The sequence below is a fragment of the Ceratosolen solmsi genome, unplaced genomic scaffold (assembly GCF_000503995.2).
Source record: "Ceratosolen solmsi marchali unplaced genomic scaffold, CerSol_1.0 scaffold56, whole genome shotgun sequence".
Lineage (NCBI taxonomy): Eukaryota > Metazoa > Arthropoda > Insecta > Hymenoptera > Agaonidae > Ceratosolen > Ceratosolen solmsi.
Window position 1 is genome coordinate 5,059,839 of NW_011948425.1, and position 16,822 is coordinate 5,076,660.

Below are 16,822 nucleotides of genomic sequence, written 5' to 3' on the forward strand. Positions count from 1 at the left end.
CTACAATTTTTGTCAACATTTTCATAAGAATAACACTGGTTTCGGCAACTATCATTTGCTTAACCTAAAACAGACGTCTCCATTGCTTATTCACAATGTTTACAGGTACGACGATAATTCGATTGATAATTTCATTATTAACATTTTTGTTTTATACATTTAAGAATATTTATATGCATATTTATCAATCTATACATTTTATTGAATGCAAAATTTGATTGTCTTAAATTTATCCTTATTTTATGATGCCTTAAGTGCACCGTTCATAACTCTTGGCTTTAATTTAATCGTACATTATTTTATTCTATTTTGATATTTTAATTGCTCTAATTATTATGATAATTATTATATTATGAATTATTTGGATTCAGGAAAAAAGAAAAATAACATAAAGTAGCACGTATTAGTGACGATCAAACTTCGTTGAAATATATTTTCTCATTTGTTATAATAATTTTAATGAAGTTACTCAAGATTCAAGATTTAAGATTCAATATTCAATCGTTAAAGTAATTTTGTTATTATCACCATATATATATATATATATATATTTGCATTATGACATTATTGTTTCTGTTATATTGTTTCTTATCGTTTAATTTTATTAGCAGATATAAAATAAAAATTAGATTAATCTTAAAAGCCAATATTTATAGTTTTTTTTTTATTGTTATGTTTTATCTTAGATCTATGGCAATTAGAAATCTACAAGTACCAAAAACGGATGTAAATAAATTTTTAAATAAGCTTACTAATGCTTATATCTCGGAAGAAAGTACATGCTTTCAAGAGGTATTAAATTTTGCATCGGTAAAGAATTTACTCGATGAAAGGATACAAATTGTTGAAAATATGGAAAACTTAGTAACGCTTAGTAAGTATATTTAATAATGACATGTGAAAGATATTGAATGTGTGTGCCTGTGTATTTAAATCTTTTATCAAATTTTGTACCCATTTTACAGTGGAAGAAGATGAAGAATTGAAGAAACTTGGCAAAGAAGAAACTCTTGTTTATGAAAATAGACTAATACAAGTAGACAATGAATTGATCGATTTGATCGTTGATTATTTAGATGGTGATCAATATAGCGATATTATTTTAGAGATTAGTGCAGGAGTAGGTGGGCAAGAGTCGATGTTATTTGTTAAAGACCTTTTTGAAATGTATTTAAAGCACATGTCGTATTTGGGATATACTTCAGAGATAATACAATTAGATGAGAGCTCAATTGGTGGCATACGAAATGTCAGTATGATGATTTCTGGTAAAGATTGTTATACAAAATTAATACACGAAGCTGGAATACATAGAGTGCAGCGCGTACCGACAACCGAAAAAAGTGGTAGGGTACACACGAGCGTTGTTTCGGTAGTTGTTTTGCCACAACCAAATGATATTCAAATTACTATAAATCCGAACGATTTAAAAATAGATACGATGAGGGCTACCGGTGCCGGTGGTCAACATGTAAATACTACAGACTCTGCTGTAAGAATCACACATCTACCATCTGGAGTAACGACTGAATGTCAAATTTACAGATCACAAATAAAAAATCGTAAATTAGCAATAATTAAATTGAGAACAAAGCTTTATGATTTACAGTTTAATAAGGAACAAAAAAGTATTATTTCTATGCGTAAGGAACAAATGGGAAAACGTGAACGCAATGAGAAAATTAGAACATACAATTTTACCCAAGATAGAATAACCGATCACAGACTTTCTGATGGGTCATTGCATAATTTAAAAAATTTCCTCTTGGGTGGCAAGGCTTTAGATGAACTTCATCAGAGGCTAGACGAATTATCAAAATATAAGTTACTAGTGGAATTAATAGCTAAAGTATAAGTTTTAGTATACGATTGTAAGTACTTACCCGCAAAGTGCTAGAAAAGCAAACTAGTTGTAATTAATTAAAGAAAAAATGTACATACACAATAGTGTCGAACATTATCGAAGTTAATTTTCATCAGTAGTACCGATGAAAATTTTACTTACTTCAATTAGTATTATTTTTTTTTTCAAATTTTTGTACATTCATAATTAACATTGTTAATAATATAGGGAAAGTATGTTTTAATGAAGATATTCTCAATAAAAATAATAAATGAAGAGTTCAATCATTTATTTGAAAAACATACAACAATATCTGGTTTTACCGCGTGACCAAAGGCACACAATCTTACATACTTTGGTTTTGTTTGTTTCTTTGTTTGTTTTTTTTTTTTTTATATATTACAATAATTTACAAAAATCAAATATAGGATTAGTCTCTATAAATAGTAAATTACATATCTTGTATTTAGATTAATGTACAAAGCGCGAGCGTACGAATGTCACAGTAGTATTAAATATTATTGGATAGCAGTGATTTACGACTGTACGTACGTCCCTATATACATACTGTACTGCTGCTCCCTTGAATAATCCATCTCATTGCACTTATTATTAATAAATTCGTTTCCTTGGTAGAAAGTTATTCAATGATCTTGAAAAACACTTATTTGTTACTGCGATTAATTCGTGAATATTTTGTTAGCATTTAGAATACAGTTATCCAACATTCGTTTCTCTTTCTTTCTCTCTGTTTAATATGTCTCTTTGGCGAAGTTGGGCCCACTTGGGTTTAGTGAAAAATTTTATTTCAAAACTTTCACTCATTGGATAAGCGAATGTAGATGCAGTCGAACCACACATAGGCAATGACAATGGCCGGAGACAGTAGTGCATATAGCGAACGCATGCGTCACGGGCAGTACGAATCATCATTTTAATAATGAACAACGAAGTTTAACGCCTATAGAGCGTCAAATCCCAGCGTAAAATCTTCTTTATCACTTAACATTGGCAATTTAATTGAAATACAATAGATAAACGAACCTCCCACTTCAATATTCAGCAGTTATTATTAAATTAAGAATAAACAGTGACTTTCAATTAGGTTCTAATGATTAAATCTTTAAGATTAAATTTACTCTACTCTTTGTATTATAATTATGCCTAGTTGAATTGGTTGAAAGAATTTGAATTATAATAAATAGGAATTCTATATTTATATACTTTCTAAATTTCATAGTTCATAATAAATAAATCTAACTTTAATACAGTGTGTCTTAATATTTTCAATAAATAATATATATATATATATATACGTATACACGAGAGTGCGTGCACCAATACGTATACGGATACGCGCATTAATATGTATTGTGTATGTATATATTAGCGTTTGAAGAAGGCTGGGTGGACATAAATTGTAATTCATTTTTTCAATAGAATCACTGGCAATTAGGGCAAATATAAAAAATATCGAAGTACAAATGTCGAAGTCTAAACAATTCTGATTTTCACTCGATAGTCTTTTAAATCTCCGCAATAATGATAACGACGAAAATAAGCGCCTGCAACGTGGCTTTTCCTTCATTTCTTGCGGTGGACGAGAAATCGGGATAGATTTTGTTTTCCCGCGAAACTGTCATCCCGTGCTGCGCGTCTAGGTTCGTTGCTTCGGATTTTCTTTGACTTTGGCTCATATCATTAAAATATCAGTTTGATCGCACGCCTTTCCCACAGTCTGACGACAATGGACGCCGGCGTCCTTTGTGCCTCAGCATTATCGTAATTCAAGTCCTCGTGTTCTACCGCGATTCCTCGCCTAATCGCAATTACGCATGAACAGTGGTAGGCTCTCAATGATTTGGGAGAGCCATGGTGGCGAGGAGGGTCGCGAAGCCTAGCAGTCGAAGGTCGAGGGGCGAGTTGCTCATGGCCCGGCCACACAAGTCCTTGATCTCGCTCTCCTTCGGATGAGTGCGTACGCAGGTCTGAGGCCGGCGACGTGGCAGACTGCTCAAAGTCTTCTGGCAGGCCAGTGAGCTATTTTGCGTGTATGTGATTTCCTGCGGCTCGACGGACATTGCGAGCATGACGTCTTGGCACCAGGTCGTATCCACCACTAGCAGGATCATATTGGTGAAGTTCACCGGTTGAACGATATACTTGAGGTAGTCACAGCCAGTTATATTCATGTTTGGGTTGTCGTAAATGGTGTTTGACGATGTTATGTTGCGATATAAATACAATTCCACCTATAAGTATCGGGAATATGGTTATGTCGCTGTATTTGATGGACTAATTTATGTTGCGATGCATAAATTTATCAATTTGTCGAAACACACTCGTCCTTTACATTTTCCCGAACCAATACGGAATATCGAATATGAATTGTCATTTACCATTTAAATATTTGCCATTGATATTTATTTTAATATCGGTCTAGAATCATTGAACGAAAATGCTCTTTTAAATGTACTCAATATATTATGAGGATGTGAAATTAAAGAAATTGACTTTTAAGGTGAAATAAAATCTTTGGCCGATTTTGCCGAACTCCTGCACATGATTATTGAATAATTATTATTCGTTTGTCATGTAAGATTGGCATTAAAATTCAACAACAAGTATACTTGTAATACTTATAATACTTATAAAACTCGTAATATGCCAATAACAAAAAGTTATCATGGACGAACGGTCTCTTAAATTTACCTTTTGATCACAGGGTTCGGGTCTCGTTCGCCTTATTCGAATATATTGATCGTAAATTTGATCGTCTTTTGCCTCGGTGGCTGGTTTATTGCCGCTGTCGTTCAAAGGTTCCTGTTCTATCGGAGGTTTCTCCGATTCTGCGAATTTGTCTAATTTCATTTCTTCCTCGGTCATATAAGACACGGCATCGGCATAATCGTGGCTCCAGAAACCTACTTTCGCTAAAATTAATGCTATTTGACCATATAACCACGAAGCCAACACGGTTAATGTTCTCAAAGGCTGCAAAATAACAAATACGTTAATTTTATATAAACTTAAGCATTTATGTAATAACATTTGTGTGTTTCGCATTGATTCAAGACTATCGGGACTCGTGGGCAGTACATATACAGGCAAATGCTCAAATTAATCATTACTGTGTGACAGAAGATGGCAGAAAAAATAATAATAATAAGAAGTAACTAGTCCATCATCGTTTTATTTAATAATAATATTATTATTAAAAAAATTTTTCAAAATTGTTTTCAATTACCTATAAGTGTTTGCTCAGTGTCGTATGATAAGTACGACTTTATAAAAGTTAAATTATTATATATCATCATCATCATCATCATCATCATCATCATCATCATCATTATTAAGATACAAGTCAGTATATATTGAATTTTTTGCCTTAAATACTATATTTCATATTATTAGTAGTATCAAAGTAAAATAAATGGCATTACTTAAGTACACAAGGAACGCCAATAGCTTCTAACAATAATAAGATTTGTCCGCGTTAAAAGTAACTCGACGATCTTATGATCTTTTATAATTACAACGAAAGTGGCCTAACGTGAGGAGCTATTTATATTCACCGTTAATAAAATATTGCCGTCGTTGGTCTCTTGGGTATCTCTGAAACAGACAGCCTGATAATCAAAGACGATGATCTTCTCGAAGACTTCGGTTTCCACGAGGCTCTTCATAACGTGGCCGTTGACGTCGCCAAGGAAGCGACCGGCTGTCGAGGCCCTCTTGGCCGCTATGATAAAGGCATGATTATCGACGAGATAGCATTCGACATTCTCGTCCCCGCAGTGTCTCCTACACCGGTAGCCGTTACACGAGTAGGTGATGTTCTGGAAGATACCCTGGAGGGCGGTATGAGTCATTTGAAAGCCGACGACAGCCGCAGGCGCCTCCATCGTTTCGTTCCCTGCGCGCGTCAAAATTCGGTCAACCTTGCTTTATAATTTACGAGACGCGCGATTTTAGTCAAGTCGTACAATTTATTATGTACTTTCTATTACGAGCTCGTGTGTTGTTTGGGATTGCGAACGTATTCTAAACTGCCTGACGTCTCATTAAAATTTATTAAAGCAAGTAGAGTTATTTTATTTTTGAGAAAGACCGCATTGCCGTCGGATATGAGAATAAGAATAATTTTACCATGATAAATATTATTATATAATATTGAATAGAATAGAAATTCAGAAGTGCGTATTATTTTAAGTAGTTATGCAATATTTAAAAATAGATGAATAATGACTCGAGTGTCATTACGTTTGAAAAAAGAGAAATAAATGAATAAAATTATTCAGTCGCCGTAGTAATAACTACAACGGCAGCAGCAGCAGCAGCAGCAACAACAACAATAACCAAAAATAATAACAACAACAATAATGAATGAATGAATGAATGAATGAATGATAAGGTGCGTCGAGCGATTGACCATAGATTTAGATTATTGTCATTAGTGTGATGGCGCGAGTTCGATCGCTCCATTTTAATTCAATTCAATTAATTAACCAAAGTTCGACATTCGTTTTTATAAGCAATATCATAAATTGGTTTTATCAATTTTTAATCGAGTCTGCTTGTGCTCGAGTATCGACACACGAGGTCACCCACACGGCTATAAGTAAAAGTAGTGGCGATTGACAATGTTTGCGCGTGTGAAAATTTTAATATCGTAATATTGCCGCTAGTTAATTTGTTATTAGATATTGTTTATCAGTAGAATAGGAATACAAATCGGTTAAGTGTCGAATAATTTATCGTACGAGATGGAGGATCATATTTTGCTTTCGATATGAATTACCGACGTTTTATCTAGTATTTATTAAAGATAGTATAGCATTGTAACTTCAAAATCCCGTGTTTGATAACTGCAGTACAAGTGAAATCGGATTATTAAATTATACGAGCGGATTATTAAATTATAGGGCTTTTTCATAAGAAATACGACGATATCCGTATAATGAAATAGTTTAGAAAATAAAATCTTTCCAGCGCTCTTTCATTCTTATAATCTATTATTAATTAGCTATTTAAGGAAGAGTGCTGAAATTTTAGATTATTAGTAGTGGAGAGTAAGTTTTAAAATCCTAATTACTTTAGCTTATACGATTATATGATAATCTTTGATCACGGTGGTCAAATAAATTTATAATTAATGGATGATGCGAACGAATTAACAATTGGCTTTAACTCCTATATCAATGACTAATGTTTTTAGAGATAATATTGCAGTTAATATTATTTAAATACCGAACATTAATTTCTACAAATTATATACGGGCAATTAATTATCTTACAATTGGGCCTCTGCAAATTATAAATAAATATATATAGAAAATATAAATATGGATAAAATTCAGTTAAAATAGAGAGATGATTGTGTAAAGGAGCATAAAAATGATGCATAATTTTGTCTTATAAGCTTAGCAGAGGAATAGCAGACAAAAATTTCGATCTCTCTTACTATCTAGAATAATGAGTAATGTAAGGGGGAGAGTATAGAGGGGGGGGGGGGGGTGAGGGGGGGGGGGATCACCAACTCTCCAACAGACCATTACTCGTTTTAACCGACAAATTTAATGTACCGAATGAATCCAACGTATCGATCGACCTGTTACAATGTGAAGAAAAATACGGTAAAGTATTGTTGGAGGAATAAAGAAACAAAGCGGTATCGTACATTTTTATCGCGCTGTATTAATTTTGAATGTTAATAGTCGTGTGTGTTATGTCTATCGACCTACAAACCTAGAAAAGTCAGTTTATCTAACAATGGGGAATAATGCCGATGAACTAGAACCTATAAAAGCAAAAACAACTGGAATTACGCGGCCGTTTTAAAATGGACGAATGTTTCACGAGTCTTGTTGGGCCCGTGTGAGTAACGTAATAGCGCTTGCAAGAGTCCGATGTAATTTGCCGCTACGTTATATAATTAAAGGCAATGCGCTACAACTATTGCCACTTAAAATACCAGCCTCTTAAACGTAAGACGTTTAACTTTTTTCTTATAGTCATATGGCCATTTTTAGGAAAGTTTCGTTGAGGGTTGGGTTTGACGAGGGGCGGGGGGAGGGAGGGAGGGGGGGGATTGAGAGTAAATAACTTTCGTTTCGTCATTCTTCTCGTTTATGCAGTCGCAAGCAGGGCACTTGCTGCGGTAAAGTGCAATCAAACGGCTATTGTTGGCATTGATAATATTGTTGGTTAGATCGGAGGAGCAAAAGGTACGTGTCCCGATAAAGTATAATGTGAGGATTCATTAAAGAGTCGTAGGCACCGAGTGATCGCAAACATCGAGTGTCGCGAGTCTATTTGGGCTGCCGCAGCAAATGCCGAATGCCAGTGTAAATGCACCAACCGATGAATATAGCTCGACTGGCGGTGACGAGGGTGGAGTTGGTGGCTCCATCGTCGTCGATGGGTATCGAGAACACGAAGCTCTCGGGCTGCACGTAGTGCTGTTCGACCGCCCTCTTGTACCAGACTTCGTCGATCGCACGCGGATGCATTCGGCTGAAGTGGTTGGGGGGCGGTTCGCTCGGCACTTCCGTCTCGTCGATGAGAAAGTCCTGCCATCTCGTGAGGCCACTCCGGGTCGCCACGAAGGCGAGAGTATACCCAAAGCGCTGATGAAAGTCCGCCCTGCGGAAACGCGTGTCGCAACGCGACGGACATGAGCTTCATAGGCGTTCTTAGGGCCCTTTGGCTTTTATTATTAATTTACCACGTTAGGATAATAATTTCTTACTTCAAGCGCTATGTTTATGTCGATATAACAAGGTATGTACTCGATACGACCGGTCACACTTTTACACATAACAATAGTAATTATGACAGATAATACACTTCCAAGCCTTAAAATATCGCAATAAATAAGCATGTATGTAAATTGTATGTATGTAAATTGTATGTAATGTATATATATATATATATATATATATATATATACACACACACACACACACACACACACACACATATATATATGTTTAAAAACAAAAGTATACAAATAGGCGCGCGAAATTATATTGTTTACTGTGCAAGTTCTGAGAAACTAGCGCATTTTATGGATACACTACGCTCATACAATTACGAATCCAACGAATAAAAATCATTTTATTAATCTTCAACTTTGTCCATACAATGCGACTGTCGAGGCATTTTATTAGCCAATTATCCTTTACGTTAATAAAGATGTATTGCATTTTGCTTATTGCCAAAAATGTAAGTAAATAATCATTGAAAGTTGTTGGAATTTAAGTGGATTTAGTGAAGAGATTTCTTAATGATGTCGAATGCCTAGATATATTTGATAATATTTGATAATTATACTACGATACTATATTCGTTGGGTAATTCAATTTTATGTTTAAAAATATACTGTTTTTATAGTGCTCAATTGACTATAAATAAAAAAATAAAAAAGAAAAAAAAGAAAAATTAATATAACATTTATAATGGTCCCAACAGGGATTAATATGATTTTGATTATTATTTTCGCAGGTGCGAATAAATTAATTGAATCAAAGTGAAAATATATGACAGCGACTTGATACGTACGCCCAAAGTTTATTGAATTTAATAGTATCGATAGACATTCTTTAGTGTAGACATGAAAATTTAATTTCACACGGCATATTATTATGTGCAAATAATTATTATTCAATGCATTATGCTATAGGCAAGCATAAAAATATTGACGTATAGAAAATTATTTATATTTCATTTAATTTCAAAAATATTTACGAATTATTAAAGCCTGTATTATGCAACGTTCTTACAAAAATTCCATACGTGTAGATACAAGATTGTCATTCGTTAGAAACGTAAACTGATAAAATGATTACTAAAGCAAATAGTACAGTGGATATTGGACTGTTTCTCAGATCTTTCTATTCTGCTGTCATAGAACACCTTTGTTCAATCCACATAACTTAGCACATCATTGTACTGCTCTTACATAAAAAATTCAGAAAAATTTCGTTCAAAAACAAAAGTAACCGAACACAAACGAACGAACAAACGAACAACCAAACAACCAAACAACCAAACAACCAAACAAACGAACGAACGAACAAACAAATGAAAAATAAAAATAAAAACCAAAATAGAAATAAACAAAACAAAAGATAAAAAAAAAATAAAAAAAAAAAAAACCAAAAACGAACACAACAATAATAATGAAAAATAACATATACCATTTCAATTACCAATTCTAGTTTATACAAATAATAAGTAATTTTGAGTAGCAACTGACATTCCAATCATAAAAGTATGTACAAGATCAGATGCTGATCGTATATAGGTATTTATAATATATACATGATAATTAAAGAGTAAACGAAATTATTGATCGAAAAGAAAAAGGAAATTGACTTTTAAGAACACAGAGAGAAGTTCAGCTCCATAGATTTTCATAACATTCTTCGCTCCGGTATCAAAAATCTGAAAACTCGCAAAAAAGTGCTGTGCTAATCGTGCCGTATAAATAATATACAATAGGAGAGAAAGTTGACAAAAAAAACAAAAAACAAAAAAAAAAAATAATAATAATAATAATAATAATAATAAAAAAAAAATCATAAATAGGTGGCATAATTTACTAAAGAAATAAAGAATTCAGTCAAGGCAGTAACGAGAGAACGAAGTAAAGGCAAATTATAAATATATAACCAGTGGCAGTCAATAATGGCAAGACGAGAGATACGCGACTGATCAAGTCATTTAATTTACTTAAGTTTAAAACTATATAAAAATGTAAGGTGCGATGTGATGAGACGTTACCTGGACAGAAGCGTCATCAGCATATCTAAAGGTCTGCATGGCGTTAAAGTTGTAAGTTTATTAGTAAAAAGGAACAGGTGCGTGTCGTCGGCTAGCCGACGAAAAAATAAATATAAACAATAATGATAATAAGGAAAGAAAGTTCAATGTAAAAAGAATGAGAGAAAAGTATAGAGTGTCGACGCGTGATTATACAAGTGCATAAAAATTGTAAACGAAATGGTGCGTGCGTGCAATCTCTCTTTGGTGCGTGTAATATGATATTAATTGAAACACACTCGTGATATTAATATAAAACAGACAATGACAGAGACAGACTTTGCACTCGTTGCATCTTGAAGAATATTATCAATGGCGCTAGTAGCTAGTAGCTATGGAAGCGATATATTATTATTCTCAATGTCTCATCGTATCGAGATAGCAAAGTAATTCAAAATTGCGTCGAAAGCTTAAATGAGCACGCACTAAAAAGTTTTATTTACTCGAATAATTAATTATCCCAGCAAACAATCAAATCGTTAAATTAATGAAAATCGTTAATTTTATTTTTCAAGTTGCACGAGCAATCAGTGCAGTAGACGGAAAATCGCTAACGTAGAACATTGTCAATCCTCGCTGACACTCTGGCCTGATTATCATATAAAAAAAAAAAAAAAAAAAAAAAAAAAAAAAAATTGACGTGTAAATAATTCTCACGTAAAGGAGGGATAAATTAAATTTCATACCCTTTGTCATCGCGACTGGTGAGCGGATCGCCGAATCGCTCAGTCACCATCGCGTCAAACACCAGATTCAATATAAGATCCCTCTCGCAATAACGGGAATCCATATTTTCATCCGTTTTCTTACCGTTCTCTGGAACAAAAATGACAAAAGCCCTTCATCCATGCCCGATAAGCCGTGACGATGATCATAGTGTACTTTAGGCAAAAGTGATCTTACGAGTCGATTGCTCAGAGGGCTTTGTGCCCCAATTCCAGAAGGGTTGCGTGGCCTTTTTCAAAAAGTGCTTCAATTCTTCCTCTGGCGTGGCAAAATTGTAGGCATTCTCAAAGTGATATCTGGAAAATGATTTCGCTGCTTTGTTACTACTCGCCTTCGATGCACATGACACTCTTGATTAACAATCGTATTCGCAAATTATTTCCCGTCGAGCAGCGAAAATGATTATTAATCAATGTAAGCGCGATATTACGATATTATTTCGCTATCGTCATAAACGTTACGAATATAAAAATAAAAATATCTATCTATACGTAAATGAATGAATAAATAAATAAATCAATAGAAGTAAATAAATAAACAAAAGATTATTGCATTAGTGAAAAAAGGGTGTGAGATTTTTTCTTTACGGGTTTCTCTGTGGCGTCTTGTGGTGTTTGTTTATAAAGTGTTTGACCTGTTTCTTCCGTACAGTTTGTTTATGTGTAGCCCTGTGGTGTGATCTGGAAAAAATGTTTTTTTCTCTTCCTAATCCAAGTCGTCTATATTATTTTGCAAATATTAAGTGAGCCTACTGTTTAATACAATACTATTCGTAAGCTTTTAATTGACTTTACTATTAAATATTATTGAGCTCAAGTTGGTGAAATTCGTATTATAATACTCACTTGCAATATAGCCAATCCGGATGCACTCGCCAGTTTTTACCCTCAAAGTATTTCTCTGCGGTTATATCTGCTGCAAATTTATTAATTCATACGTAGAAAGTGACATATTCATGATTTTCTCACGAGCGATGATTTACGTTCAGCATTTTGATTTATTTTAGCATTTTCAACAATTCATCTACCGCTTTAATCTTCCAGTTATTATGCGACAAGACTAACTATAGTTATCTTTGAATTTTCATGTTTTTTTCAATTTTCAAATAATAGACAATTTTTACAACAATTTACTTGACAATGTTTAATTAACAATTACAATTCTGTAGAATATTGAAAATGATAAGTTTGACATAAGTCAACGAAGCTGGTAAATTTATGAAATTCTTTGCTTCAATATTATTTACTAAATACTTTTGATAATACGTTGTTGCTTTGCTTTTACAATTATCTTAAAATTAAGCATTTGAATTTTTGATATTCGCTTTATCGTCCCGTGATTGAATTTAAAAAACAAAAAAACAAAAAACAAATCTATTTAATGCAAGTAAGAAAAAACTTTAGAGTTTCTTTTAATTTGTTCCGACCAATACGACTTCAATCACTTTGGAATGCCTTAAATTAGTCACGACGGACTTTCTTCTAAATTTGATTTAATATTACTATAAATCTTGAAATCTTGTAATAGTAATTAAATCGCGTAACAGTAATAACGAATTCTCAATTCCGATTAAAACCAATTGCAAGCATAATTTTGTCAGCTTCTTTATTTGCCTTTGCTCACGGAATCATTGCTGCACGGAAAATCAGTTGAATTTTAATAGCTCAATAGAAGTTAATTACCGTCAAATTTCAAGCGACGTACGTCTTTAGGTGCATGCACACGATACGTTGCATCTATACTATTATACAAGGGCAAACTGACTACCACAGTGAAAGGCGTATTTCCAATTCGCGCGGAATCGTATTTCCTTTTTAACCTGCCGACCCGTTTCTGTAAACATAGAGCATAAATTCTTATTTTTAATAAATTCAATGCTTATTTCGACCTATGTACATAGAATTTTAGCTTAATTTAACCAAATATTTTCAAACTAATCTTTTAATGAAAATACCAATACAAAATTAAAGCTATTTCATTGAATAAGCGATATTTCCTTTTATTTTAACAAGTAATATAAGTATGTCGTCAGCTAACCATATTATCGTAATGATATTTGGTGAACATGTGGACGTCGCTGTGATTCTTTTGATCGATCACATCCTCTCGAAACTGGGGAGGGGCAGAAAATAAAATGCATGCAAGATTAAATATAATTACGAAAAGTTGTGCAATAAAATAGATCAACGTCCTTAATTATTAAGAATACTTTTATAAAGCGGTAGTTTAACATTACTTTTTAACTCCATGAATTTTAATGATAAAAATAGTAGCTTAGAGCAGTTAATTTATAATCCGCGATTATAATGATATTATTACAAGAATTTTATTTGCTCGACGTTTGAAAATGTCCACATTCATAAAGTAACCTTTAGAAGTAATTCATTAAATTCCCTCGTAATATCGTCACCATCGATTAGTTCGACCTCAGCCATGTCCACACTGTTATAAGCTGGCTTCAAAATCCCTTGAAACTGAAAAAATTCAAGTAATAACGTTAACAACGTAGTATGAAAAGTGCCGTAGGTATAAAAAACTTTTAAAACAAATAATTAAATTACCACTGGTCTAAGATCCGGATGAGTGAGGATGTAGCCATTGTTGGTCACGATAAATGCATAGCCGTGAACGCCCAGCTGAAAGTGTTAGGATTATTTTCAGGAAAATAAGGAAAATTATTGCAATTATTCACATGTATTGTTAGAAGAGGTATTAATGTTGCTTATTACCTCGTGTGGTAGCATAAGCTGCTTAATGTCGTCGACTGGAATATCGGTACCGGCAACACCAAGTAGATTGGCGATTCTCGTCTGCAAATTTTAAAATTTCGTAGTTGTATAAAAATGCTTTTGTTAATTGTAGTTTGAAACCAGCGACGAAAATCGCATAAAAGAGTGAATAATCGTCGCTTATTATTTGCATAACCAGAAGCATGTAACTACTTTATGCTTTTATTAAGAAAATTAATTTAAATAATTAAATTCTAAATTACCAATAATTAATTATTCTAAGAGAAAAAAAAAACAAAAAAAAAATGGCAGACTTCTAGAATAGCCAATGTATACATAACTATTATAATTATAATAATGTAAATACAATTGTTAAATGATGACATCGACTGGAGCGTCTATTTATTTATAATATATTAACGATAAACTATTTTTAAACTCACTACTTTTTCAATAAGGATATCAACAAATTATAAAGATTAAAACTTCTCACTGAATACGATAACTAGCCTATGAAATCTTCATCTAAATCATATTTTGTGTGTGTATGTGTGTGTGCGTACGTGTACATGTGTGTGTGCGTGTGTGTATGTCTGTGTTTGTGTGTGTGTGCGTGACTGTGTGTATGTATAACGAATTTTTTATTCAATTCACGAATGATTATAATTGTTATTATATTTTTTTTTTCTGGTTTTAAAGAAACACAATTTACGCAGAAAATCTTTCTTCTCCTTATAATAATTCGCGAATCGATACTATTGATGTATATCGTTAACTACATTCATCTAAAATATTTAACAATCTAAACTATATAAATATATATATATATATATATATATATATATATATATATATATGCATACATACATATATTAATATACATAAATATAAATAATACACACATTTACCTGCGCGTAAACGTGTATTATCTAAAATACGATAAATTGATTATTTTTAAAGTTGATATCACAAATAGTAAAATTAAAAATAATAAACTGTAACAAAAGTAGATATTAGCTTTATAATCACTGCAAAATTGTCTACAATCAACTGTTATGATAAAGTAACTCGTTACGGGAATTAGTAATTGTCTCGCTGACAATTCATTGGAAAGGATGGATCCTTTTCGTTATTTCTACTTGTAAAAATGTTAGGATATAGGGTTGAAACTAATGATCAAGTTCATCCTAAGAAATATCCTACCTAAAAATTTTAGTAGTAGACTAATATATACGAAACATTGGAATAGAAGTAGATTTATGCGTAATCCTAAAATATTACTACTCTCTTTTCTCGCTCTCTCTCTCTCTCTCTCTCTCTCTCTCTCTCTCTCTCTCTCTCTCTCTTCGCATTTCGTTACATACACACTCCCACAACAAAATCAATTTTGCGAAATTGCCAATTACCAGATAAATTAATTAAAATTTTTTTAACAAAAAGCTAAGACATTTATGTAATGTCAACATAGTCTTATGTGCAGTTGAATATTGAGATTTGAAATTTCAAAAGCGCTATATCTTAAATATGAAATTTACAACAAACAATTTTAATTATCGACTTAGCAAGCGTACAATTAAATGATAATTTTAACAGAGATGCGAAGAGAAATAGCTTATTTACGAGCATTAAAAATGGGCAAATATTTTACAGGGGTACTATATGAATCTATATGAACTTGTTGCGTTTGCTTTTCCTTTTTTAGTTGCCAACCTCTCTTGTTTGTGTAACCCAGTAGGCGTTTTTCACCAGCACTTGTTCTGTGATGTTCTGCGGACAAATAGGGACTTGAGATAATCCAACGGCTCTCTCGCTCATTCTTGATAATTAATTTGCATATAAATAAGATTTTACTTGTTGATTAACAAGGACAATTGTAATCTGGAAATATCCGTATACGAGCAATGTAAAGTATAATATTTCATAAGTGAATAAATCGGAGTTATTTGCTATCGATCCCATCGATCGAACCAAATGTTCATATAAATATTTTCAGAATACACGAGTTTAGCGTTGCTCCGTAGCTGTGAATGTTTGAAGAAAAATATTTGTGGCTGGATGTAAAGAGTTGTAATTTTGAAAAATTTCTCAATTCATTTAAAATACAAAAGTAATTCCAGTTACGCTATGTGCCTTTCTGAGTGCTTGCTAAAATAATAAAACAAATACAATCGTTGTTTTTACAGATATATAAGAGCGTTTCGAGATTTCGAATGTCTCTATTTGAACGTGCCTTTACAAAATCATTGAATTTTCCGAAAACAGTGTATTTCCATTTCAGTAATCTGATGAACAACGAAGGCTAATAATCATTTAAAAATACACTCACGGCATTCTCGCGTCGATCAAACACTGGCATACTGACAGATGTCATAAGCCTGTACTTATACATGTCAGTAGCCATATTCGTATGCTTTCTGCTTCTCTTGTCGTATTGTGCCAGTTCCTTCTCCAAAAACATCAGTCTTTTATTTCTCCGATAAATCCAATAGCGCTCCTTCTGATCGTAACGCTCCTTTTTATCCCACAGCCAATCGGTGATTTTCGGATCGGCGATATCGGCATAAACGGGCGTCCATATGGTCGGATGGATGGTGAGGTTGAGCACCAGAGGTCGAGCCATCACGGCTATATAGTTCAATACCTGATAAATAAATAAATAAATATATATATATATATATATGTATATATATATATATAT

At 32.9% G+C, this 16,822-nt stretch overlaps 2 protein-coding genes across 2 annotated transcripts in view; one reads left to right on the forward strand and one right to left on the reverse strand.

Moving 5' to 3' along the window:
- The first annotated feature begins 441 nt into the window (after nt 1-441).
- Nucleotides 442-1,967, forward strand: mRF1 (mitochondrial translation release factor 1). The gene is made up of 3 exons (XM_011500449.1): nt 442-509; nt 687-874; nt 966-1,967. Exons 1-3 carry the CDS (start codon nt 460-462, stop codon nt 1,853-1,855), a joined length of 1,128 nt encoding a protein of 375 aa, XP_011498751.1. The 5' UTR covers nt 442-459; the 3' UTR covers nt 1,856-1,967.
- Nucleotides 1,968-3,696: 1,729 nt separating this feature from the next.
- The window catches only part of stj (voltage-dependent calcium channel subunit straightjacket), a 17,510-nt gene continuing 4,384 nt past the window's right edge, over nt 3,697-16,822 (reverse strand). Inside the window, exons 5-19 of the mRNA XM_011500612.1 lie at nt 16,451-16,765; nt 15,835-15,891; nt 14,125-14,205; nt 13,957-14,031; nt 13,765-13,869; nt 13,433-13,507; nt 13,078-13,228; nt 12,241-12,307; nt 11,573-11,691; nt 11,356-11,485; nt 10,631-10,663; nt 8,205-8,488; nt 5,419-5,759; nt 4,556-4,837; nt 3,697-4,095 (exon numbers count right to left, since the gene is read on the reverse strand). Of these exons, the coding sequence (XP_011498914.1) occupies nt 3,697-4,095; nt 4,556-4,837; nt 5,419-5,759; nt 8,205-8,488; nt 10,631-10,663; nt 11,356-11,485; nt 11,573-11,691; nt 12,241-12,307; nt 13,078-13,228; nt 13,433-13,507; nt 13,765-13,869; nt 13,957-14,031; nt 14,125-14,205; nt 15,835-15,891; nt 16,451-16,765 (2,514 nt within the window). The remainder of the gene's footprint in view (nt 4,096-4,555; nt 4,838-5,418; nt 5,760-8,204; nt 8,489-10,630; nt 10,664-11,355; nt 11,486-11,572; nt 11,692-12,240; nt 12,308-13,077; nt 13,229-13,432; nt 13,508-13,764; nt 13,870-13,956; nt 14,032-14,124; nt 14,206-15,834; nt 15,892-16,450; nt 16,766-16,822) is intronic.